Source organism: Osmia bicornis, chromosome 2 (assembly GCF_907164935.1).
Source record: "Osmia bicornis bicornis chromosome 2, iOsmBic2.1, whole genome shotgun sequence".
In the NCBI taxonomy this organism is placed as follows: domain Eukaryota; kingdom Metazoa; phylum Arthropoda; class Insecta; order Hymenoptera; family Megachilidae; genus Osmia; species Osmia bicornis.
Window position 1 is genome coordinate 10,026,106 of NC_060217.1, and position 24,617 is coordinate 10,050,722.

The 24,617-nt window shown below is 33.0% G+C and overlaps 5 protein-coding genes across 7 annotated transcripts; 3 read left to right on the forward strand and 2 right to left on the reverse strand.

The window, feature by feature from the left end:
* Nucleotides 1-76: 76 nt before the first annotated feature.
* LOC114874818 (26S proteasome non-ATPase regulatory subunit 13) lies at nucleotides 77-2,022 on the forward strand. Its single transcript, XM_029184465.2, has 5 exons — nucleotides 77-215; nucleotides 294-407; nucleotides 561-887; nucleotides 961-1,293; nucleotides 1,365-2,022. The coding sequence occupies exons 1-5, from the start codon at nucleotides 100-102 to the stop codon at nucleotides 1,630-1,632; spliced, it is 1,158 nt and encodes a 385-aa protein (XP_029040298.1). The 5' UTR covers nucleotides 77-99; the 3' UTR covers nucleotides 1,633-2,022.
* A 95-nt stretch (nucleotides 2,023-2,117) lies between these two features.
* LOC114874815 (RNA polymerase II-associated protein 1) lies at nucleotides 2,118-6,856 on the forward strand. Its single transcript, XM_029184459.2, has 9 exons — nucleotides 2,118-2,288; nucleotides 2,382-2,857; nucleotides 2,946-3,531; nucleotides 3,603-4,107; nucleotides 4,182-4,351; nucleotides 4,428-4,587; nucleotides 4,660-4,939; nucleotides 5,014-5,117; nucleotides 5,188-6,856. Exons 1-9 carry the CDS (start codon nucleotides 2,270-2,272, stop codon nucleotides 6,515-6,517), a joined length of 3,630 nt encoding a protein of 1,209 aa, XP_029040292.1. The 5' UTR covers nucleotides 2,118-2,269; the 3' UTR covers nucleotides 6,518-6,856.
* On the reverse strand, nucleotides 6,557-18,024 carry LOC114874821 (CB1 cannabinoid receptor-interacting protein 1-like). The gene is made up of 2 exons (XM_029184468.2): nucleotides 17,642-18,024; nucleotides 6,557-8,493 (listed from the first exon to the last, which is right to left on the reverse strand). The coding sequence occupies exons 1-2, from the start codon at nucleotides 17,815-17,817 to the stop codon at nucleotides 8,169-8,171; spliced, it is 501 nt and encodes a 166-aa protein (XP_029040301.1). The 5' UTR covers nucleotides 17,818-18,024; the 3' UTR covers nucleotides 6,557-8,168.
* A 300-nt stretch (nucleotides 18,025-18,324) lies between these two features.
* On the reverse strand, nucleotides 18,325-20,733 carry LOC114874817 (phosphatidylserine decarboxylase proenzyme, mitochondrial). 3 transcript variants are annotated; one of them, XM_046290023.1, is made up of 6 exons: nucleotides 20,673-20,733; nucleotides 20,427-20,568; nucleotides 20,085-20,313; nucleotides 19,759-19,992; nucleotides 19,396-19,687; nucleotides 18,325-19,322 (listed from the first exon to the last, which is right to left on the reverse strand). In XM_046290023.1, the coding sequence occupies exons 2-6, from the start codon at nucleotides 20,465-20,467 to the stop codon at nucleotides 18,913-18,915; spliced, it is 1,206 nt and encodes a 401-aa protein (XP_046145979.1). In that variant the 5' UTR covers nucleotides 20,468-20,568; nucleotides 20,673-20,733; the 3' UTR covers nucleotides 18,325-18,912. The 3 variants fall into 3 exon arrangements, with proteins under 3 accessions (XP_046145979.1, XP_029040297.1, XP_029040296.1); XM_029184464.2 differs by having other exon boundaries at nucleotides 20,085-20,304; nucleotides 20,427-20,723; XM_029184463.2 differs by having other exon boundaries at nucleotides 20,427-20,723.
* A 486-nt stretch (nucleotides 20,734-21,219) lies between these two features.
* LOC114874819 (ras-related C3 botulinum toxin substrate 1-like) lies at nucleotides 21,220-24,545 on the forward strand. The gene is made up of 3 exons (XM_029184466.2): nucleotides 21,220-21,912; nucleotides 22,309-22,520; nucleotides 22,627-24,545. The coding sequence occupies exons 1-3, from the start codon at nucleotides 21,606-21,608 to the stop codon at nucleotides 22,924-22,926; spliced, it is 819 nt and encodes a 272-aa protein (XP_029040299.1). The 5' UTR covers nucleotides 21,220-21,605; the 3' UTR covers nucleotides 22,927-24,545.
* The last annotated feature ends 72 nt before the right edge of the window (nucleotides 24,546-24,617 follow it).

Sequence of the window (24,617 nt, forward strand, 5' to 3'; positions counted from 1 at the left end):
GGAACTATAGAAATGCTTACTCTCCTGTACTTGAATTTTCTAACATGCTGAAGATCTTAATTCATTATGCTGTTTCAGTTTTAGTCATTGTTGTTGAAGATGGCGACAACTGTGGTGCCGAGAGATGTTAATACATATTTAAGCCAAAATCAAAATGTTGCTGATAAACAGTTGGCCACGGAATGGGCACAACTTGAAGAACTATATAACAAAAGGTATGTTTCATAAAATATTTCAATGCATAAGGGTTTTATAACAGAAAAATTTCGTTTTCACTATCCCATGACTTGCAGGCTTTGGCATCAGTTGACACTCAAATTAGAAACATTTGTGAAACATCCAGCTCTTCAGAAGGGAGATAATTTGATACAATTATATGGTAACTTTTTATCCACCTTTGAAAGCAAGTAAGTATAATACATGTGTTTTTTTCCCAAAACCTATTCATAACCTCACTTTTATTTATATTTAAATTGATGATAGAACTTGTAACTGTTCACTGATAAATGTAACATAAAAAGTTTATAAGTTAATAATATGTATATATTCTTGGTACATAGGATAAACCCTTTGTCTCTAGTAGAAATATTGGCACATGTAGTACAGCAGTTTCAAGACAAACAAGAAGCAATTAAATTTTTAGAAAAAAGTGAGACCAAAGTGAAAAGCAATAATGAAGCTGCTGCTTTATGCAAGGTCCTTATTGGACAAATTTTACTTGAAAAGTTAAACAATCAAGAACAAGCAAAAAAGATCATAGAAGATGTTGGTACTATGTTAGACAATGCAGATGGTGTCACTACAGTTCATGGTAGATATTATTTGTTAGCCAGTCGTTTGTATCGTCTTCAAGGAAAACATGCTGAATATTACCGTACTGCTTTGAGGTATTATCGTGTTTAACAATCATAATAATTAAATTCTAGTGGAAAATAGTTAATTTCAAACTTTATATTTCAGATATTTGGGTTGCATTGATCTAAATAGTTTAAGTAGACAAGAACAAGAGCAGCATGCATTTTTCCTTGGATTAGCTGCTCTTTTAGGTGAAGGAGTATATAATCTTGGAGAATTATTAGCTCATCCAGTATTGCAATCCTTGAAAGGTACACCAAACTCTTGGTTAGTTGATTTATTACAAGCTTTCAATGCTGGTGATATTGTTGCATTAGAAAAATTAAAACCTCAATGGAGCAAAGTTGCTGATTTAGCTGCACAAGAATTAAAACTAAGACAAAAGATTTCTCTTTTGTGTCTTATGGAAATGACTTTTAAACGACAGGCTAACAATAGGTTTGTATTGATCTCGTTGCATTTGTGAAATTATATTATGGTGCATTAAATTAAATATTTCTTTATTACAGACAATTAACATTCGCGGAAATTTCTCAAGAAACTCGCTTGCCCCTTGGTGAAGTAGAATTATTAGTAATGAAGGCTTTAGCCCAAGGGTTGGTTCGTGGTGCTATTGATCAAGTAGCGGGAACAGTAAATATGACATGGGTACAACCGCGTGTATTAGATCGCACTCAAATAGCCGGAATGGTTCAACGACTCGATGGATGGTGTAAAGATGTTAGTTCAATGGAGCGTTTACTCGAATCTCGAGCATCTGAGATCCTTACTCTTTAATATTAGATTTTATAATTTTTCATTGATTCGTTTGTAAGTTGTATTTCTATATTTTTATTAACTCATTGCCTTACCATCATTTAAAAGATAAATAATGTACTTTATTACAACTAATATAAATACATAAAAATAAAATTAGTGTCACCATGATAAGTCAATGGGTTAATACATAACAGAAAGTATATAATGCATTTTCTTAAACACAAAATTATAATACTATTTACAAGCGAGTGTGAAAAAGAATCATAAGTTTCTTTGAAATTTAATATTGAAACAGAAGCAATTTAACACAATTTTAATATTTCCATACAATAATTTGAATTTTTTGTGTTCAAAAACTTTGTACTTTAATCGAAATATTAATAATAATAAGAAGAATATGTATTAATATTTATCGTATTCCAATATTGTTCGTTCTGCACGTGTTAATTACCTTAATAATTTTGATAATCAGCGCCACCTAGAAATACAATTACAATTGTTTGTTTTACTCGATCATACCTAATCGTACGTTCAAGTTATTTAATTGAATAGATTTCTCAGAAAGAATGTTAAATCATAATCTTGTTGGAAAGAAGAAATTAAATATATTTGAAACATAATATTAGTAATACACATCCCTGACAATAAACAATAGATGTTACTTAGCAATGAAGGTATATATAACCTAAATATAACCTACAAGTTTCCAATAACAATAAAATAATCTATTACGTATAGAAATTTTAATTATTAAACGATTCGTTTAGTAAATATTTATTTGAAAAATTTTGAAACTATGGATAATACTCCGATTTTAAAACGACCTAAGCCAACTGATAGTGAAGAAGAGTTGTTTCGTATGCAAGAAGAATTTTTAAAGAATAAACAGCAACCATCGGCGAAAGTAATTAATTTGCGAGAATCATCAAAATCATCAAGTACTGAAACAGCTAAAGATCAAATTAAAACTGGTAAAGTAAGATCAAAATTTTCTCAACAAAAAAGACTTAAAACACAAGACAAAGTCTCTACTTCACAAGTTGGTGGTGATGTTATAAATCCTATAATTAAAGAGAAAGGTGGACCACAGGAATATGTTCAAAATATACCAATGTCACCATGTAATATAATATTAGGAAATATTGTTGAAAAGAAATATGATACAAGCAATTATGAGCGCAACAAACAACAGTATTCTCAGTTAGATTCAGGTTTTCCTCAAGTTTTTAGTTCTCCATACATGGTACTTATTTTATTTTATGAAACAAGTTGTAATTAATGAATAACTTCTGTTTTACCTTTAACTTATTATCATTATAAATATGTTTCAGACAAGTAATGGCAATCAAAGTTTGTTTTGGCAACAAGTTTCTTCTAAAGAGCCTGTTGTAAATAAAGTAGAAAAGTTTGAATGCTTGGAATCTCCATGTACAAGTGATAGCAGGGTTACTGTAGATGGATCATGGGCATCTGAAATACATAAAGAAAATTTAGAACGGTTGAATCAAATGAGTCAGGAAGAAATATTAAAAGAGAAAAGTAAACTTGAAATGACTCTTAAACCAGAGTTAATACAATTTTTTAAAAGTAGGATTAGTAAGAAGCAGAAAATCAATCAAGAAAAACTTGAAAACACAAGTATCTTTGTTAAAGATGATAATATAACATCAATGAATGAAGAAAAGATAATTTCAGAAGTTTCTGATAATGAAGATGTTACATCAATGCAAGTGGATGAACCTGAACAAAGTATACCTAAACCTCCTATCGAATTAATGGAACAAGCTAAAGAAAAGGGTTGGGTACACATGGATTCTCTTGAACCTGAGAAGTTGAAATGGATGGAAGATGTGCCTGCAGAAAAAAAAGATGAGCCTCCTCCAGATGAACCGTACAATGCTCGTTTTGATTTTAATGGTAAATGAACCGATTCTAAACTATTTTAATCTTATAAAGTTAACATATTAATAATGATAATATCTTGGTAGGTTTATTGTTAGCGTATAAAGATGAAAGTGTGTCAATTGAGAAAGGTCTTCATCATCATGGAGAAGAGCCCGATCGTCCGGGTTATTCCTTACAAGAATTATTACAATTGAGTCGATCGTCCGCGCAGCAACAACGTTGTACAGCTCTTACAACATTAGCAAATATTATAGAGAAAAGTCGTAAAGGATGGTACGATAAAGCATTACAACCAGCTCCTTTGACTGCATTAAGTCAAAAGAATCTTTTATTGCTACTGAGATTTTCATTGGATGATACTTCAGCAGCTATAGTTACAGCAACTTTGCAAGCACTTAGAGCTTTCTTATGCAGTGAAGCAGATGAAATCTGCTTAGATAGACTATATGGTTTCCAGTACTATAAGGAACCTATTTTAATATTACCAAAAACTGATGTTACTGATACAAGTAATTTAAAGGATCACGAACTAGCACAATTGGATGCAGTTGCTGCTTTGTTGAGAACTGATATACTCCTAAGGATCAGGTATTTTTAATCATTTTGTTATTACAAATCAGTTATTCAAAATCTATTGACATATCAATTAAAATTTGTTGCAGATACATCTTAAGTGAATTGCGACCACCGCCTGTCGGTGTAACGTGTGCGTTAGAAATATTAGTTCGACTTGTAAGACACTCAAATGTTACTACATTAAATATTGCAAATACTCCATATTTATTGGAAACAATAACTGAACATTTTATGCCATTATCTACGGACAAATTAGGTTTATACTTTCTAAATATTTTATACTCTGATCTAGTAGACATATTAATAACAAAATATATGTTTCATACTTGTAGCAATGTTAGATACCATAAGTAACGTTTATGGAGTTCCTGTAGTGGCTGCGGTAAGATTTTGTCGGATCTTACTTTGCTACGGAGGAAAGCCTGTTGCTCAAAAATTAAATAGTCTTAAAATTGTACAACGTATTATATCGTATGTTAGCTGTGATGCAGGGTGAGTTTTATATAATACACGTTCTATTTCATTCATTAGATTGTTCCATTTTTTAAATATTTTTTCTTATAGAAAAGGAAGCTTTAATTTGAGCATTGAAAGTCTGCGATTATGGAAAACATTACTACTTTATGATGAAGCAGTGGATAGTTTAACTGGGGCACAATTAATTCTTGTATCACAGTTACAACTTTTACTAAGTAATCATGACATAAAAAATGCATATGAGTTATCTTGTGAATATGCAGCAGCTTTGATAGCTGTTGCAAGTTGTTTGACGCCTTTAAAAGCAAATATGTCAGTTTTATTATCTAAATGGAGCACACAATTGTTATCCTTAAAATATGTCACGGTACGTTAAATATAAATTTATTGTATTATTAATTATGCAAGTATCGTAGATATATAAAAATTACTATTTTATAGTGGGGTACTACAAAACTTATTGCGGAAACGTTACTGGCAGTCGGTGATAGTTCGGCAATTAAAACATTAATTGTATCTAGGTCAGAAGTGTTTTCTAAACTTTGGTAAGTTGTTTCGGTTTACAGTTTTTTGAAGGTAAGGAGCAGTCGTATAATTAAATTTCATTATTTGCAGTTCGACTTCAAATTTATTGAGCGATTGCTCTCCAGCTACTGAACGCGAGCCTTCTTCTTTACCTCATTTGGGTGTTTTGACCCACGATGGAAAATTACAGCCTACAGTATCTCAGGAATCTTGTTTCCCGTTTTTAGCAACAGTGCTAAATGTATTTGTTAATCATTCTTTCGTAGAAGAACTTCAGGCAATTCTTAAGCATCCACAACTTCATAAGTATTTAAAGAGATTAGAAGCAACAGAGTGGAGTTTAGAAAGATCATGGTATACAAGGTCAGAATTATCTTTTTTGGTTGGTATAGTGAATGCAACTTCTCTGATTAGAGTAGACAGTAAAATAAGTCATACCATCTGGAAAATTGCTATCAAACTTGTATCATCTTTACCTGCTGATTTTCCATCTAATACAAAAAGTATTCTTAGAATTGTTTTAGCAGAAGAGAAATTAAATTTAGAAATGGTAACAAACGAATTAGAAAAGTTACATTTGAATTCAAACATTGAAGATATGAAATTAAATTTATCGCGTGATGTAGCTGGTTTATATGAACAATACGTAGCATTGAACGGCGAATGGGATGAAGCAGCAATGCCTAAGGACTGGCTTTACTTACCCATAGTTCATGTTTATACAAAATGTAGAAACAGTGGTACATGTAACCAGGATGATACAACTACTGTCATAATCGTATTAACTTTAGAATTAGTATTACCTGATTTGGTTGAACAATTGTCGCAAAGTTTACGCTTCAGCAGACTGGTACTCGTATATTTATGTGATACTTTATACTTAAATAATGACGTTTCTACTTTACTTACTAGGGCTGTTTCAACCTTGCTGAAAGATAATTATAAGAAACTCAATTTTACAATAGACTTGCCAGGACTTAATTCGTTTACTGATTTATTTACAGCTATGTGCGAACATTTTTGTTCAACTTCATACGGTGATGAAGGTTTTTCAATGGCTTTGTTAGTACCAATTACACAGAGACACGATGTTCATTACAGAAAATTATTATGGTCAGAACACGGAGGTGTGCTTCGATATCTTAGATTACCTATAGAAAAATTAGTTGTTCCGCTTAAGGAATATCTATATCCTCTCGAGGAAGATACGTCTTTAATAGATAGTTATTTAACAGCACTGGTTAGAGGAATTGTTAAACAAGCCTGGTGTCCTATTCCTTATACAATTGCTGTACATCATTCTGCAATGTATTTGAAACAGACGAGCAAGTTAGCAGTTCGAATGAAAACGCAACTGGAAAAAATACCTAACAAGGGTCTAGCTGCTATGTTATTACATTATGAACCACCTAAATTATAAAGTTTGTATGATACATGTTTATTTAAGATATCAAATAAGTTAGGGATTAAATAATTTATTTCAGTCAGTTGTAAAACGTACATGTATTAATATTATTAGGCAGACAACTAATTGTGTGAATAAAGAATAGGAACAATCTGTGTTTACATAAAACATACAGGCACTGTTTGGTCCTGTTCACTGATTGCCAAAGTTTTCAATGAATTAGTACTATAATTAGGAGAATACAATAATTAAAATTTTGCAATTGGTTGATGTTTCATAATATGTATTATACATGTGTATAGTTTATAAGTATAAATTTGCAAGAGAAGTTTGTATTAAATTTTGTTAAGTAAAGTAATGTGTTTTATATTCTTACTGTTTATAGGGATAGTAATTTATCAACATAATTAAATAACATGTGTTGAATTATTTTTCTTATATAAATATGCCATAAAATATGGCAGTAATTACTACATCAGTATCATTAATAGTTTAACGTGCTTCGTATGGCACGATAATAACTTTCACGTGCTATTTGATGTAAGTTTCGTGTTCAAACACATTAAAGTGCACAAAACCATTGTGATAAATTATAAGTAGAAAAAGAAAAAGAGCTTGCTATTCTTACAAATCTAGAACTGACTTTCTTACAAAAAAATTTACAGTAATGCTAACAAATGGTAATTTTCTTTTTTGTACAATATTATACTTTCAAATTAACATTTATATTCGAATGTTGTTCTGTTATTTATTTTTTAGTTCGTACAGTTTTGCCATTGGTCAATAATTACAGAATGCTTTATTTCTAATGCATGAAATGTGTTATGACAACATTAGATATATATAACTATATCTCGTTTCAAGAAACTTTATGTATGTCAGTTTTACATTTATTTAAACACAGCAGGTGGTAAGCTATCGTGTAATATTTCAACTTTATATCATTTAAGATATTGATATATTTTTATCTATTAAGTATTGAATAAATATTTTCTTAGTTGATTCCTTAACGAACATAGTTTTGTTGAGAAACGAGATTTTTAGCAGCATGATGTTCTAAAGTATCGTTTAAACAATACACAGTATATTCATTACAACAAATCTATATTCTATATTAATTTATAACAATACACTGTTGATATATGTATGTATATACATATTTCACAATATAGAAAAATAGGAGGATGAAATTGCATTTTAATTGCGTTTATAAAACGGGTCCACCGTTTAATAATTATACATCTATATAATCGTTAAGGGATCAAAACATATTGCTATAATATTCTTGTATAATTTGCTTCTTATCTGATATTTTGTTACGTGTAAAAACGATCGATATTTTCATCTTGCTTTTCAAGTTGTTGAAAACATTCACGCTGTTTCACGTGTGAAGAAATTTTACGTGTTTTAAAGTGCATCCTTGAAAAATGTAGCACGCTATACTTGTAATTATTTCGATATACGAATTTCAACCAAAAGCGCGCCATAAGTGGTGCTCCCTTCTTATTGGCCGACGAGCGATTTCGATGCCAATCGGTAACGCTGATCGGTTCTCTCTGTCAGCCAATCACGATCGTCGTAACATATCGCCATACACAGGGAAGGACAAGAATATTTGCCGGTTTAGTTACGTGATGGCTTTCATAACGTTAACACCTACCGACTGCTAGGATTCTATACCGAGTTTCCTGTACGTTTCACGATCAACGGTAACTAATCTACCTTCTACGCTCGAACAATCTAACTCGATACAATGGAGTCTGGCGCCCCATTCGCAATGGCTTTGATCATCTTGGCGGTAATATTTGATTTGCAGACAAGTTGTCAAGAAACCGGAACCCAGGACACGCATAGTGATCGGCAATTCTTCACGATGACCTCTGGCACTTGCCGGTATACCCTTCGTGCTGTGATAAGCACTGTAAGCACATGCTGTTCCATCCCTTGCTCGCTCTTCCGCCTCCACTTGTTTGCCTCCTATGCTGAGGGACCTGCAAATTCAACGATCATCTTTCATGTGAGTTTTTACACAATTATATTTCTTATATTTAGTTATGGTGCTGTGAAACACGACAATAACAGTCTTATTAGACTTGGTGTCTTTGCATCGCTTTGACGTTGAATCTTGTAAAATGGCGCCAAATAGTTACGATTCAAAATGGCGGATTATCCAGTGAAATTGACTATTTTAAAACCTATTATTTATGAATTGAAATAAGGTCACCCTGTTTTTTTGATACAATGGCGATCATTATGAAATATGAAGGGGTTAAAATTGAAATTCGACAATTTGCAATGCATCCTAATATCGCGACTATTTTGTATATGATTACGGTTCTCCAATACGTGCCAGGCGGTGCACAATAGGGGCCGGAAACGAGGTTCAGAATCTCGAACATTGGCCTACCAAAGATGCAAATGAATTTGAAGCTCGATTCTGTAACATCGACTACAGATGACACGAGCCCTGCTATCGATTTACGATCGAATCAGACTTGCTTCGATGCCCGGCTACAATTGTAACTAAAGAGCGATTCGATTAACCCTTTCATAGACTTTTAAATTTTCCTCTTTGTCATTGGATTTTCTTTTGTTACTATTTTTATCGTTATTGTATTTGAAAATTAGAAATTTATTTAAATCTTATTATTTAAATTCATCACTTAGAATACATTTTATTCTTTAAGTAAAAAAATATGAAAAATGAATTGAGATCAATACCGAGGATTGTAATACAAAGGGAAAGGAAAATAGAATTTTCCTAGAAAGCATCCTTTCAGACGTAATTTTGAAAAGTACTTCCATGAAATACACAGTAAAGAAAAACTACGTTCCTTGTACATACTTTACCTTTGAATATTAAAAAGGACTCGCGTTCGTGGATTTATTTTTACCGACCTTTTAATTCACACCGTTCCTAGTAACAACGGTGCTTTGTATATAGATAAATCCAAGATAATGACCATTAAATGTTAATGCATTCCGCATAACTATTTTTAGTGGTTTAACGCAAGAGCGTAGTAAATACATGCCAATGAACCTTATACGCGTATCAATGTCGAGCATCATTCACGTGTTTGAAATAACTTCTCGTGACGCAGTAGGCACCTATAATTATTTTCTAAATTATAGCAAGGCATTGTAGATTTTTACGTCGTTAGCCAGAGTTTAAATTGTTCAGATTGCGGTCTGTGGTACGATACTTTAGAAAGAAAAGGATCTGATATGTTTATCTTTTACATCGCACTTTTTCAACATTATTCTTCGACTTTGTATTTAATAGAGGTACCCGAACACTCTTAGGAAATAATGATTTAATAACACATTTACTAGAAGTCTTATACTGTTACACAGAATGAATTAGTTCATCCTTAATCGCGTATTATCACGTTTGTCAGGAGAAACGAGTTCTTTTCTAATTAAAACATGACTCATCGTCAGTTAACGACTGAAGACATAACTTCAGTGCATCGCTCGGTATTACTTGGAAAATGAAATTGCTAGGATAACTTTTCCAATTCCATCATGCAGATAGAGAATTATAAAAGCAACACGATTCAATTACTTATACAGTTAGGGCAATCATTGAATTTGGAGCAGTAGAGAAAGCTGTATCTTAAATGAACGAATGGATTTGCAAACAAGTTAATTTTGAAATAAAGTTCTTATATTTGGTCTCGGGCAAAGACCGTGTGGAGGATGAAACACACGGCAACGTTAGAAAGCGAGGAACAGTAGTAGAATCTGTTCGATTTCATCGCGGAAATTTTGCTTGCACGCGAAACTCTGAATTAGTTAGCAAATAACAAGTGCACTCGATGTGCTTTCGAATCGGCCAAGTCGATCGTCAAGTGGTTGCTCGTTGGAAATCAACCAGAAATATCGTTCCTCTTTATTTCTTAATACACATTCTGCACGTACCTAACGAAACAGCACAATTTTAACCCTTTCTACCCAATCAGTTACACTTATCTTTACCCTTATATTACGTGTTATTCTTTTCAAACGTCCAAGTTCCTGATAATTCACCTTAATTCGTGTACTCTCTTTACGGTTTATCGAGTCGCATATTTCGTAAATAAATTCAGAAAATCTTTAATAACTCAGTTCGATCGATCTCTTTCGCTTTAATCGAAGGACCTTCGACACGCTCCAACGCTGTTTTGCCCTGAGAAAACTCGAGAGAGATTAATCTCTGTACTTTCTTAAGAGAAAGTATAGCCGGGATACGATGTTGCAATATGTACTTACGAGCTAGGATTTTTCAACGTATCGATCCGGAGTATACACCTTCCGATATTATTCGCAGTTCCTCCTCGAACCTCTCCTCGGTTATTCCTATCAGCGTCAGCTATTCCGTTGAAACGATTTCACGATTACGATTGATCGACGCGCGCTGATTCGTTTGCATAGTCTTAAATCGTCTACTTTTATCACCAACGAACGGGAGATGATTTTAGTAGCAGAGATCAATCGAGAGTGTAGACCCACCCTCGCCCTCTCCGCAATTTCGATCGATCCCCTTGCCATTCTCGAATTCTAAGCTTCTCAGATTTTTAAATTTCAGTATTCCAGTTGTTCTAGATTCCTAATTTCTAAACTCGAAACTTGAAAAATTCGAAAGTTCAACGAACCACGTAAATTCGTGCTACTAAATAGAATTTTCTATAGAGAATAACAGACGGAGGAGAATAGTCTCGTTACTCTCTTAAAAAGCAATCTGTCCGGGGAAACAAAAAGCCATTCGCGATCTTGTAGTTTCAACCCGTTTCGCTCTCCTTCTTTTTGTTCTTCTTCTCGTGGAATAAAGGGGACGAGACGGTGGGCATTGAAACGCGCCAGATCAAAGGCAGACCTTCGAAAAATGTTGGGGAACAGCTTCGTTTAGAGACTTTAGACGCGGAAGAAGGAACATTTGACGGACAAACCTAGTGTTTTTTTCCCCCTACTTCCTTCTGTTGGTAAAATGAGCCGGCAAGGTTTTCGGTGTAACCCAAGTAACGCAGGGTAAATCGAACCCCTTGTTAAGCCGACAATCACACTTTACAGGGATGCGCTTTTCTAACAAAGACTCGAAAACTGCTGACGTCTGTCTCGACGAAATGAAGCATTCTTTGATGATAATACCTGCATGCTGGCACGCTTTTTCGATCAGGTTGAAATTTTACAAAGGGAAGATAGATTCGCCCTAAACTCACTATTTACTTATTCCCATAATTCTAATGCTCTCCAGTTCCGTACTCTTCTTTTTTAACCGACTTCGAAAAATATATTTTTTTCTCTGTGTGTTCACCGATTACTCCGAGATGGATGGACCAATCGGAACGAAACCTTTTGCATCTTGTAGGGTATGTCTTCCGGTTGATGCCATTAAAAATTTTTATTTCCTCTGATGTATACAGATACTCGACAATTAAACGTAACGTAACATTTTTCCACATTTTTTGCATCAATTGGTTGTTGGGTCGATTAGTTGTTATAGACCTCGTAAAAGTAAGTACCTACGTCGTTGTTCTAGATCCACAGGTCTATAATACTTTTGAAAGTGGAATATCTTTTTTATTCCATGACCCCGTTACTTGACTGTTCCGCTGTCCTTACACCACTTTGCGAATAGATCTTTTTTATGCATCAACCTCATAAATACACGATTCCCTGCTTGCATTCATTTATTAACAGTGTTTCTATTAAACTGTCCTATCTACCGGTCTTCGAGCTCTCTTTATCGACCCCTGCTTAAAGGGTTCGTTTCGAAACCACAGAATCCTGGAATGCTGAGCTACTAGGATACTTGAATATTGGGACACTAGGATACTTGGATACTAGAATACTATGGTGCCTCGTTATCTTCTTTGAAAAACTTCAATTTAGCGTTTCACTTGGGAAAAGTTTGCGTATCTTGTTTCTTGCGACTTTTATTCACCAGAAGGGGAACAGTTCGTTTGGAAAAATAAAAGAGCTCGTTTTGAATACGTTCATCCGTCTCCCTCTTTTTTTCAATGTTTCTCCTTCATGCGTGTATCATGTAAGTACATATGTGCTTTTTCGTTCGATATCTCTAGAATTGACTAGAAAGTGTCGATTGTTAAAGCGTATTACAACAGGCTAAGAAATACATCACTCTCGATTATACGGATTTTCGAACAATTAAAAATAATTGCACGCGCTGGAATTACTGGTTACCTTGACAAAGTATCCGATGCCCTAACTACTTCAATAGAATTAATTGGTGCTTCGGTAATTACTGATTTAAATATAAAATTTTATATCGATGGGGTTTTTAAAATTGATAAAAAGATACATCATTTATTTAACAAGTCTAAATAAATTGCATCCTTGAACAATACCTCTGCGTGCTATTTTTATTTGGAACATTTAATTAATCTTTTAGCCATCGAAATATCGATACCTGGAAAATTTGATATATTTTTAACAAGTGCTTGTGAAAATCGGTTTTTGAAATTAGCGGCGATTGGCCTGAAAAATCTGAATATTAAAAAAATAGGCTGTAATAGTCCTAGAGAAGCTTAGAAAAGTATAAGGAAAAATGATATTGGAACGGTAGAAAGTTGCTTCACCTTTGAGCGAGAAAATTTAAATTGATCCGATTTCGTAAGTGGCTTTGCAGTTGTTGAGAAATCGAGTCGAACAGACGCCTGTGCCGATAACGTGCCGAGAGTTTTGTAAATAAGCTTTTTCGAGGTGTACCCCCTTTTACATCGCGCAACCAGTGCTTTCATAGCGGTTGCTGCGGCTGCTTCGGATGTTTATTGACGCGAGTCACGAACATTCACCGCCATTGAAAATCTGATCAACTTTGGCAAAAGCAAAAACTTCGATAACTAAGTACCACGTGCGCATGGAAATTAAAGTTTTCAAGCTCTGCTTCGAACGTGAGATAAACTTGAAAACGTCGAACGTTATCTATCGATAATATTGGACGTTGAAGAGCGGTTATACATTCTATTCAATTGTTCCTACATATTTTAACATAATTTTAAATAAAATGAATAATAAAATGTAGCTTTTTTAGCAAAGTAATTGAGTATTTAGAATTCTTGTTAATTAATTTGTCTACTGAAAAGTAATTTAAAGTGAAATCATATTAAAATCGGGTCTCTCTCCATGGTCCGCCATCGGAGACAAGAAATATCTCCGAGAAGATTCTCACGGAAAATAAAACATTTTATTATTCTAAAGGTAGATAATTCGTCAAAATCTGCTTGAAGGGACAGAATATGAAATATATTGAGGAACAAAGAGTAGTATTTTTATAAATATGTACTAGCGTGCAAGGGATGACGAGAAAGGGAAACCAATTTCGCATTGATCGCCAGGCAATTTGTAGAATAATTTGCGGAACCGAACTGTACTCGTTTAAAACTTTTTTCCAGAGGGTGTTTCACTGTATTAACATGTTGTACTTTGAGTAAAGTATCACCATGATATTTTTTTATTATTTCTGAAAATCACGGTCAAAATTTGCAATCACCAAAGAAGATTATCTTTCTGGAAAGTTTACAAAAGAACCTATTCTCTGTGTCTTGAAATTTTCATATTCATTATCTTTGTTATTGTTACATTGTTATTGGTATTTGTAACTGATTGAATTGCAAATTTAATATCTATTCGTTTTCAATGATGATACGTAATATTCTTGGAACGAATGAATAGCGAAACAATTGAGAAAGCGATTTTCTTTGGGAACGTTCAATTATTTAATATTACCCCGGCGAGACTATGTTTATTCGCCAACGTCAACAACGATCAGCATAACGTAATTGCCGACGTGGCTAGTAATTTTAGCCGGTATTCGTGCTAAGAACAGCACCTGATTTTCTTGCCTACTCGTAGAAGCCCACGGTAGAATTCTAGTCGATATTTCGAGCAGTGTACGATTACGTTCGTCTTCGGACGTTTCTATTATACCATCATGTCTTCTCCAAACGAAAATACAATACCTCGAGCTCCCATCCTAATTATTTATGACCTAACCAACCGTAAAACGTCGACATTGATCGATTTCTATTAGTAGCTATAAATTCAAGTTTAATTGGAGAAACATTGTCAAATATTTGGAGGACCCAAACCATGGGAGGGTTTGATACAATGGAAAGTAATATTTAGAATTAAATAAATTATTATTGTAGTCTATCTGATCACCAGTGAACTCCATCAATCAAGGTGTTCGTACCAGTAACCCATTGAACTCGTAGAAAATCCTTTCAATTAATTATCTTATATCAAATGAATCTAAATGGATAAGAAATTCTCGGGTAAATTCCTGCGTCACTCAAAGCGTTAATAAATATCCTCGTTCTGTCTGTCTGAAATTTTGGCATCAATCAAAAAGGATTTGTTGTTTCGAGCATGAAACTAACGAAAATCGTAATCGATTCATAAGTTTTACAGTTCAAGGTGATACCCGATTACACGTACGTGGCAGCACCTGGTCTGCTCTCACCTTTCCTGGCACACTTCCATTACAGCTACCCATCGAGACGTATTGTAAATTCTTAGTTGGTTATTGCCGACACGGTAACCCCGATTGCACCCAATTTCCTTATTTCAATTATTCTCGTTTATCTTGTAAACATCCTTTAATCAAGACGGATTTCTCGAGCGAACAGTTTGCTGTTGGCGAAACTAATCTGTTTGTTTTCGACGTATTCTCAACCCCAGGACTGCGTGAATTTTTTATAGACACGGTACTTGAAGTTTCCTTGCCTCCTGGAGCAAGTTTCATCAAATATTCGCGACTCTTTCCTTAAGAGCAACCTTTTATCAAGAGAGGCAATTTCTGAGCAAAGTTGAAGTAATATTGAAAATTGAAGAATTTTTGCATAAACGATATTGTGAAATTTTCGGGTTAAAATTTGTCATTCAAACCAATTGATCGAACAAAGATTATTTTAACGTTCACACATTTGTCATCGCAGCAGTTATTTCCTGTATTATAGCTAGCCAAAAGCTATTACTATTCTTTTACAATGACATCCTCGAATGATATCCACCAATTCTGGTTTATCGTCAATCTTCGCTTTTATCCGCTCGAAGGATCATCGTTTAGAAATTTTTAGTCCGTTCGCTAGGAGGAGATGATACTTAATAACTTATGGAAAATTGATCAGCTCTAGTGTCGTTTTACTTGTTCTCTTGGCTTAAGATCGTTCATAAAATACATAATGCTTTATAAGGTCAGGAAGATGATACTTTATACTTCTTACTCCTATATTAGGATTACCCTTAGAGAAGAATGAACGATCTCTCCAGAGACTCGAGCGAAAAATTACCTTCTCGTTCGAGCATTAATTCGGAAAATCTGTTGTACGATATTAAAAATCGTTGTACAAATTAGAGAGGAAGGTAATAAATCGTAGTACGCCATGAAAACTTCAAACTTTTTAATCTTGTAACTTTTCCTGACCACTATAGTGAAATTAGTAACATTGAAATTTTAATTACTAAGGATATGAATAATTATTAATTTTCAAATTTTAAGCTTTTGGGCATAGTAGGCCCCCCAGAGAAAATAGCAATACCCCTTTGCGGGTTTAGGAATTCCTGGCCCTCCCCGTAAGACACCCCTTTCGCGGGTTGCCAGACCTCCACGGAGGCGCCGCGGGTTGCCGGGTTCAGGGGTCCGTGGCCCTCGCCGTGGACCCCTTTCCACGGGTTGCCCGTCCTGCACGGAGGCGCCGCGAGTTGCCGGGTTCAGGGGCCCCTGGCCCTCTCCGCGAGTCACCCCTTCTCCGAGTTCCCGACCCACTATAACGCCTTTTTTCTTAAAGAAGTCTACTATGCTTGATATTGTACGCTATTCTTCAGACAAATCCCATTGTGAGGAAAGTATTACGTTTCAATATATCACAAATAGGGCTAGGAACATTAAAAATGAATATAAAGTTGTTTTAGTAATGACAATGATGTTCAACCTTGAAAGAAAAATGAAAGAAAACTACTCCTACGACATAACACCGCGATATTATTCTTTTAAAACCCTTCATTTCTTATTCCACTTAGCGTTTGTCGTTAATCTACCTTCATATTCCATAATGGAAGGTAAAATATTAAACGCGGCTATAGACAGCACAGTTTGTCTAAAAAACATTTCTCATGCTCTCGTGCATTAGAATGAAAGTAGAAAAGCGTGTAACACCGTTTAAAAGGGAGAAACTTGTGTACGTGTACGATGAACGCGTGATCGTTTACGTTGATATTTGCATGCACAACGACAAACGCGAGCATTCGTAAGAATTCGTGCACGATAACCAGGTATAACGATGGCCCTAGGTATCGCAGCACGTAACATACATCATCGTACCGGTTTCAAGCTATGATTCATAATTTTCAAGATGCGTCAGAAATAGATTTTTCCATATTTAAAAATGGTATATTTTATATGAACTTACTCCCTTAACGCGTGACTAACAGAAATTTAATATGATCAAGTAATATAAATTTGAATAAAATCGCTATTATGCTAATAATATAAGGTAACAATTAAAAAGATTGAATAATCGTGCCCTTGATCATTATAATGCGTTCCCTGTGCTCATTTTAACTGCATTAACACGTTATAAAATAATAAATTCGAAATTGAATTATTCATTTTAATATTTTTGTTACAAATACATGTCTAGTTTCATTGCGATGTTATGGCGCAATAGATTGTCTGATCAGACAAGTGAAGCAAGAACCGCATGCAGTCAGACGAGTAGAGTAGGACCGCGTGTAGTGATACAAGTAGAACAGGACCGTATGCGGTAAGCCGAGTAGCGCGGTAACGTATGTGGTCAGACCAGTAGAACAAGACCGCAAAAAGGAGGCAGTAGGCATGCCGCAGTGAAAATACACATACGCAATACGACATATGGATTATTAAACGTACGATGAATTAACTCTTCGAGTGAAATGCTTGATATTTCCAATTGAGAGCTAATAATAAACGTGTTAATATTCAAAGAAAAAAGAAAATATGTATATATAAAATCTGCCTGATGAAACTAACACATCATCCCGATTACAATAACGAGACAGCAAGAACGAAACATTGTGTGATAAACGAGTGCTAGAGGAATAATGTTTTTCTAAATGAATGACTAAAATATCATCAATCATCGCATTCACTGTACCCACTCCAACAGTTGTGGCGGTTTGAAACTGATGTCCAGCCGATAGGTAGCCTCGCAGCTGAGCTTAACAGTCTTCAGTTGTCGAAACCGTGCCGATGTTTCCATTTTACAGTAAACTGGACCGGCGGCCGGTGCCTTTTTCAAGGACAAGGTCACCCGAAAATGTCCATCAGCACCCATTTAGCCCCATAATTATACGTTGGAGGGATGATAAAAGAAATAACGCGATCTTTTTCAAAGACCACGCGGATTTAACGTAAACATGCGGATCTTAATCGCACGATTCATGAATTTATAGACACGTTTTTTTAAATAAAATAAAAAAAACACTTTGGTAGAACGAGCGGAGGAGCGCGCGTTGCAACGTGCACCTCCAGCGTCGCGACGCTTACTGAACCACGCCGTCGTGGATAGAACGCGATTCTAGCACGCAACAGCGGTTTTAACTTTCTGTTTTGCTAGTCAACCCCCCGTCGAGTCCAACTCCCTTACGCGATCACCAGAAAATTGTTTTTACTCAGCTTCAATTCTACTTTATTCCTTTGAAAATGTAGTTGCTCTGGAAAAATTTAATAGAGGACTTAATTTTTGAAAAAAGAAATAAAATTATAGTTGAAAAGATTTCAGGTTGTGGAATCTTTTTTTTTTAAGGGAATGAGTGATGTAAGGATTTGATAAAACATTCAATTATTGCTGAAATCTTTATTATATCATTAATTGATAACATCTGTATATAAAATTACTTTCACAAGGTTTTGAAAATTGAGAGGTGTATACATATATTCTTTATTGTATCACAAAGTTATATTTTCAAATTCGCAAAGAATCGTATCAGTGGTACATTCATTATAAATAGTAACTTCAATCGTTTCATGTAACATTCGTTACAATGTAACCATTATCTTAATTGAACTAATAATAGGAAATTAGTTGCAACACATTAGGACATTGTAAGTACAATGAATTATCCCTATAATTCATATAAACCTGATAAAAATAATTTCAGATTTATTAAGTAACAAGTATTAATAATTATTTATTACTTTTTTTTTATTTATAAAATTTGTAAAAGTTTCAAAAAATTAAATTTTTGAAAAGTTTGTTTGTAACATTCATTTTATTTTTCTTTATAGTCGTTTCCATTGTAAAACTCTTAAAACAATCGTAATACTATCTAAAGCAAGTCTTGTATCATGAGATCACTGAATTTCCTAAACTTCATCTATCTATTCTCCATACATATGTCCAGTCTAGTGAAATGCGCGATATTAATTGTCATAGCGACTGTTTATACTGTTTTTCCTCAGTTTCAACGGTACAGGTAGCTAAAGCTTGACCCATTTTTATTGTCTGCCCTTCTTGTATACAAAATTTGAAATCTTTTGGAGCTTCAAACAGCAATACAATTGTAGATCCCATTCTAAATTCACCAAATAATTCTCCTTTCTTTAAGTGTATACAACCTAAGTGAGCATCCTTCCAATATTTTGCTTCAGGCCATTTAATAACATTTGTACGTAGTTCCTTATCACAGTAAACTTTTATAGAACCTACATTTGTAGCTCCAACTGCTGTATAAGCCATAAAACCACCAGTCCATTTACCAATATATGTTACACGTTCGTTTAACGAAAATAAATTTGGAAAATATCGGACTATCTTTGGATTGACGCTAATCAACTTTCCTAAAATAAATCAATTAATTTTATTGACTATGATTTATTTAAATTAAAATTCAATAGTAAAAGACTGTATTACCTTGAAAATGTCTACGAAATTCTATGTCCCAATCAGTTGGACTATGAAATCTGTGATAATCTCCTGGAGCAAGATAAACTATTAATTGATAAAGCTGATTCATTGGATTCTTTAAAAGAGCTTTTAAATAGACAGCATCATCTTCTTTCGTAAATTTTGATAATTCATCAGAACCAAATATATTTATGTCTCCTAAAAAATGTCTAAGATTATAAGTTACACCTTTTATTTGTTGCACACAACACGAAGTTACTGGTCCAAAATGTACTACTCTTCCATCAGCAGGCGAAACCTGTAACCAAAGTATGTAAATTTCAACTTGTTTACATTAATTATTTATTTATGTACAAGTAATATACATACTATGTGTGCATTATGATCAATAGGTCTTGCATCATATTTAAGTGGCCTAACAAAAAAATCAGATAAACTTGGAAATTCAGATAAATCTAAATCAACTTCTTCTAAGTTAGCATTAAAAGTTTTTGCATAAAATCCATATAAAATTGGTCTTAAACTGGTTGGTAATTCTAAATTAGCTATCCAACCCCATATCTTGCTGAGTGTTCGAAATGGTAGGAAATAATAACATTTCACCTGTAAAGTTTTTCCAAATGTATAGTACCTTTTATAAAATTGTTTCAGTTAAGATGAAATAATTACATTACTATAACATTAAAAAATTATACCACAAAAATATTAATTGGCTCGTACACATTGCTGTCCCTAGGTGTGTATGGATATTTTCTTAAATAGCTATATTGGAATACTGTTAATAATGATATTCCAACTCCGATAGGAATGCCCCATTTCCGTTGTTTTATAAATGAATACCAAGGACTGATCTTTTGTTGTTTTGTATTTACATCGGTAACATATGTCTTTGAAAATCCTTGTTTTATTGGAACTCTGAAAAATCTTTTGGTATATAAATATATATGTATGGGTTCATCTGTAAGAATTCCTTCCAAAGTGTGTTAATAATTATAGATATGTAACACTTTAATTTCATTATTTATAGAGTCACAAACCTAAGATGTCGAATTAATCTGGAAATTTTGTAAACTGTCATCTTAAAATGAACACTGAAATTGGCGGAACTTTAAAAAATTGGCGGAAAATATTCTTTTATCTTTTCGTATTTTTAGGTTAGTTTGAACTGTACACAAATTCCTACAAAAATATAAATATGAAGAAAGTGAATAACGCATCCTTCAAATCATTCTAAAATATGACATAATTGATTTGATGCATTAATTCTGATGTTATATATTTACAAAAAATTAATAGATTTCAGTACACGGTATCCAGACATGTAAAACATTCTTACCGACCTACTATAATGGCATAAAGGATATAAGCACAGTAGAAGTACCACCTTATGAGAGTTCGGTTCTCAAAATCTATAATACCGACGTTGCTCAAATCCTCGTTTTAATTCCTGCTACCATTAGCGCTGGGATACAATATCAATCGCAATTGGTATAGCAGAATGTGACATAAAAATGATAAAGGAGTTTTAGAGCCCCCTTCGTCCCGAGCGAAGAGCAAAAAAAGCATTTAGCCATGTAAAATTTCTATTTTTATTTTCTAATTTATATAAATTAGAAATTTCAATCGCCTTTAATGAAAATATAAATATATATAATCATTATAATTTGTAGTAAATTACAGGTGAATATTATACATAAAATGTCAATAACATTTTATTACTATTTATTATATACAATCAATTTTAGTATATTAATTAATGAATACTTTTTATTATACATTTCAATGATACATTTATACATTTTATAATATATCAAATATAAGGTTTGCTTAAAACAAAGAGAAAAGATCAAGGTAAAACCGATTTTCTACAATCGCGAGATACCTGTGCCACCGGTTGTGCGACCGCCGCAAGAAATGCATAATAACAGGTGGCTCCGCGTCGCGGCAGGTGTATCGGTATCTTTTTTTTTTTTATCTTTTCTGGACGACGGTGTATGTTCCCCATTGTTTTCGAGTGATGCGCACAGTATCTGACAGGGCGTATTGAAGCCATCGGTATCCAACACTCGATCCGTATTCTTGCCAGCCACAAGTGTCAATAGGAGAAAAGAAAGATGACGATTCGAAAAAAAAATGTGCTGTGATCGATGCAATTATTGCACTGCTTTCCTTGATCAGGTAGAGGTTATATGTAAAATAATCTCCGAAGTATACGCATGAAAGCTTATAGATGTGATAAAGGAAAGAAGAAAATAATGCCACCGTCGTCGCACACAAACTGGACTAAACCCCTTCTGAAGAATGGACAAACAATGCAGATGCAAACGAAACGAACGACGTGTTCACAACAGAATCAAAATTCAAACGGTGGTGGTACAGAACACAACGGTAGCCCACTCGACAGAAGAATCAAAGTTGTTCTAGTAGGCGATGGTGCCGTTGGAAAAACCAGCCTTGTAGTTTCTTATTCCACAAACGGTTTCCCAGGAGAATACGTGCCTACTGCTTTTGATAATTATAATGGTTAGTTGAAAATTTAATGACAGTTGGTAAGTTCAGTTTCAGGTAGTGATAAGTAATCTTCTGGTGAGTTTTCTCCACAACAATTTATCAGTGGCATTTAATTATGGAATTGAAATTTTCTTATCATTGATTGTACTTGAATACTTTATTATTTTGTAGTAAAATATAGATAAACAACAATTTTTTATTATACTCAGACAACTTTGTTTCTATTTAAAACATTTTAAAGCATAAAGTTTATCATATCATAATGATGTCTTTGTTATCAAAAAGGGTGCACAAACAAAAGAATTTTTTAAAAATTTTTGAAGTTGAATTCTTAAGTATTTATTGTCTCTTTTGATATAATAGTTTATAAACATAGAACAGATTCTACATAATGTTCATTTTTTACAGTGGTAGTTAATGTTGATGGTCAACCAGTAAATGTTCAACTATGCGACACAGCAGGGCAAGATGACTTTGATCCTTTAAGGTCATTGTGTTATCCAGAAACAGATGTGTTCTTAGTCTGCTTCAGTGTTGTATGTCCTTCCTCTTATCATAGTGTAACTTCTCGTTGGGTAAATGAAGTTAAAAAATATTGCCCAAATGCACCAATCATTTTGGTAATAAAACTATATATGTTATTAACAATAATGATAAAATTTAAATAAAGTTAAAATATCAACATACTGTATATAACATGAATTGTAATAACAGTAATAATTTCAGGTAGGTACAAAGAGTGACTTAAGGTCGGATGTACATCTTATGTTACAATTAGCAAGATATGGTCAAACACCAATTACAACAACACAAGGACATCAATTGGCTCAAAGGGTAGGAGCTGTAAGTTATGTGGAAACATCTGCATTAACTCAACATGATCTTAAAGAAGCATTTGATCAAGCAATAGTTAGTGCTCTTAATACCAGAAGGGGTGGTGCTAGTTTATTATATAGGCGTAGGAAACCTTTATCATTATGGCGCAGATGGTTGTGTTGTTGGGAAAGACCTTCAAGCGGTGCATAAATGTTGATTATTAAACTCTCTAAAATATCCTCTGTGATCAAGTGCAACTACTTTGTTATCAGAGTTTCTTAATTTTTATAAATCTTTTATCATTTGATTTCTCTAATCAAAAGAAAAATTGTACAGATACAGAAGGTTTTAAATTCTGATAACTAGGTCGTATGCCGTTCGTAAAATTCCTGAAGCCAAGGTATGGCATAATTTATTATATCATTAATTATATTTTTGTTACTAGTATGTAATTGGCTACTTGCCGGTTGTGATTTTTTCTTTATCTATAGGATCATCAATTCTAGGATTTAAAACTATATCATTGTCGCGTGATAGTTATTATTACATCATAAATCATATTTAACCCAACATTTCTCCATGCTGCAAAGTTTATGCAAGATAGAAATTCTAATGCATCAAGTGTTAACTCTTTACACTCTTATTTATAATAATTTATTACAGCAAAATACATGTTTTGTATTATTCAATATGTAATACATTAATAGATATCTTATATTATTAAAAAATAAAATATAGATATTATTCTTTTATTTAAAAAGAAAAAAAGCAGAGTGCAAAGAGTTATAAATTTTATCGACATCATGAATGCATAAAAATATTTTGAAACATACACATCACATTGAAACTACAACACTGTATTGTTATTGTGCATATAAATCAAATTAATTATTTAATAATACATTTTTATATGATACATATAATATATGCATGAGCAATATATTACAAGTAAACTTTAGCTCTACTCTGCATATACAGTACAATTATTATAAATAGTAATAGTCAAAATCTTTTTACAGAATATTGAAAGAAAACTGTTGAAAACATTAGTAAGTGCTGTGATTATAAAATTTACATTTTGTCAGGTTCTGTAATTGTTTTTGTACATAAAAAAGTATAAGACTGTTCCTATGTCTTAAATTTGCTTCTATTTAACACAATCACAAATGCCAAATTATAACATAAATTATATGTTTATATATTTTGTAAACTGTATGAAATTGTTTTTTAATTTCTTATGTTTCAGTACCAGCACATTGTTATTAATGAAATCAATGTTCCTTGATCTTTGATATTAATTACTATAATTGAGTATATATGTATTTTAAATGAAAAACTAGTACATATATTTACATCTGATATCACTGTTTTAATACAATGTTTAAAGGGCAGGCTAATAAGAAATGTTATTTACATTAAAATGCATTAAACAGTTTGTGGTTACTATTTCATTCGCTTTGCTTATATCTAACTATACGACATTTAAAACCGATCGTTTCATGATGTTTTTCAAATATAGTTGTACTGAACAGTTTGTATTATAATATTTATTATGAAGGAAAAAGGACGAAGATATTTAATACTACATTAATGTGGACAATATTGTTATTTCTGATACATTAATTCAATTTTGTACATAAAATCATATTAATTGGTCATTACTATTAAAAATACATATGTAGTATTCAAAATAAACACAATGTATGTGCTATGTATATTTATACACATATTTTAGACTGAAAAAATATCTTAATGTTGCAATGAATAGTATTAATAATTGCTTATGCTGTGTAATAAAGTCAACAATATTTTTGTAAACATTTTCTCTATATCAGACTATGTTTTTTAGACAAATTGATTTTGTATCGATTACTCCTTAATTGTATATTTATATACTAATA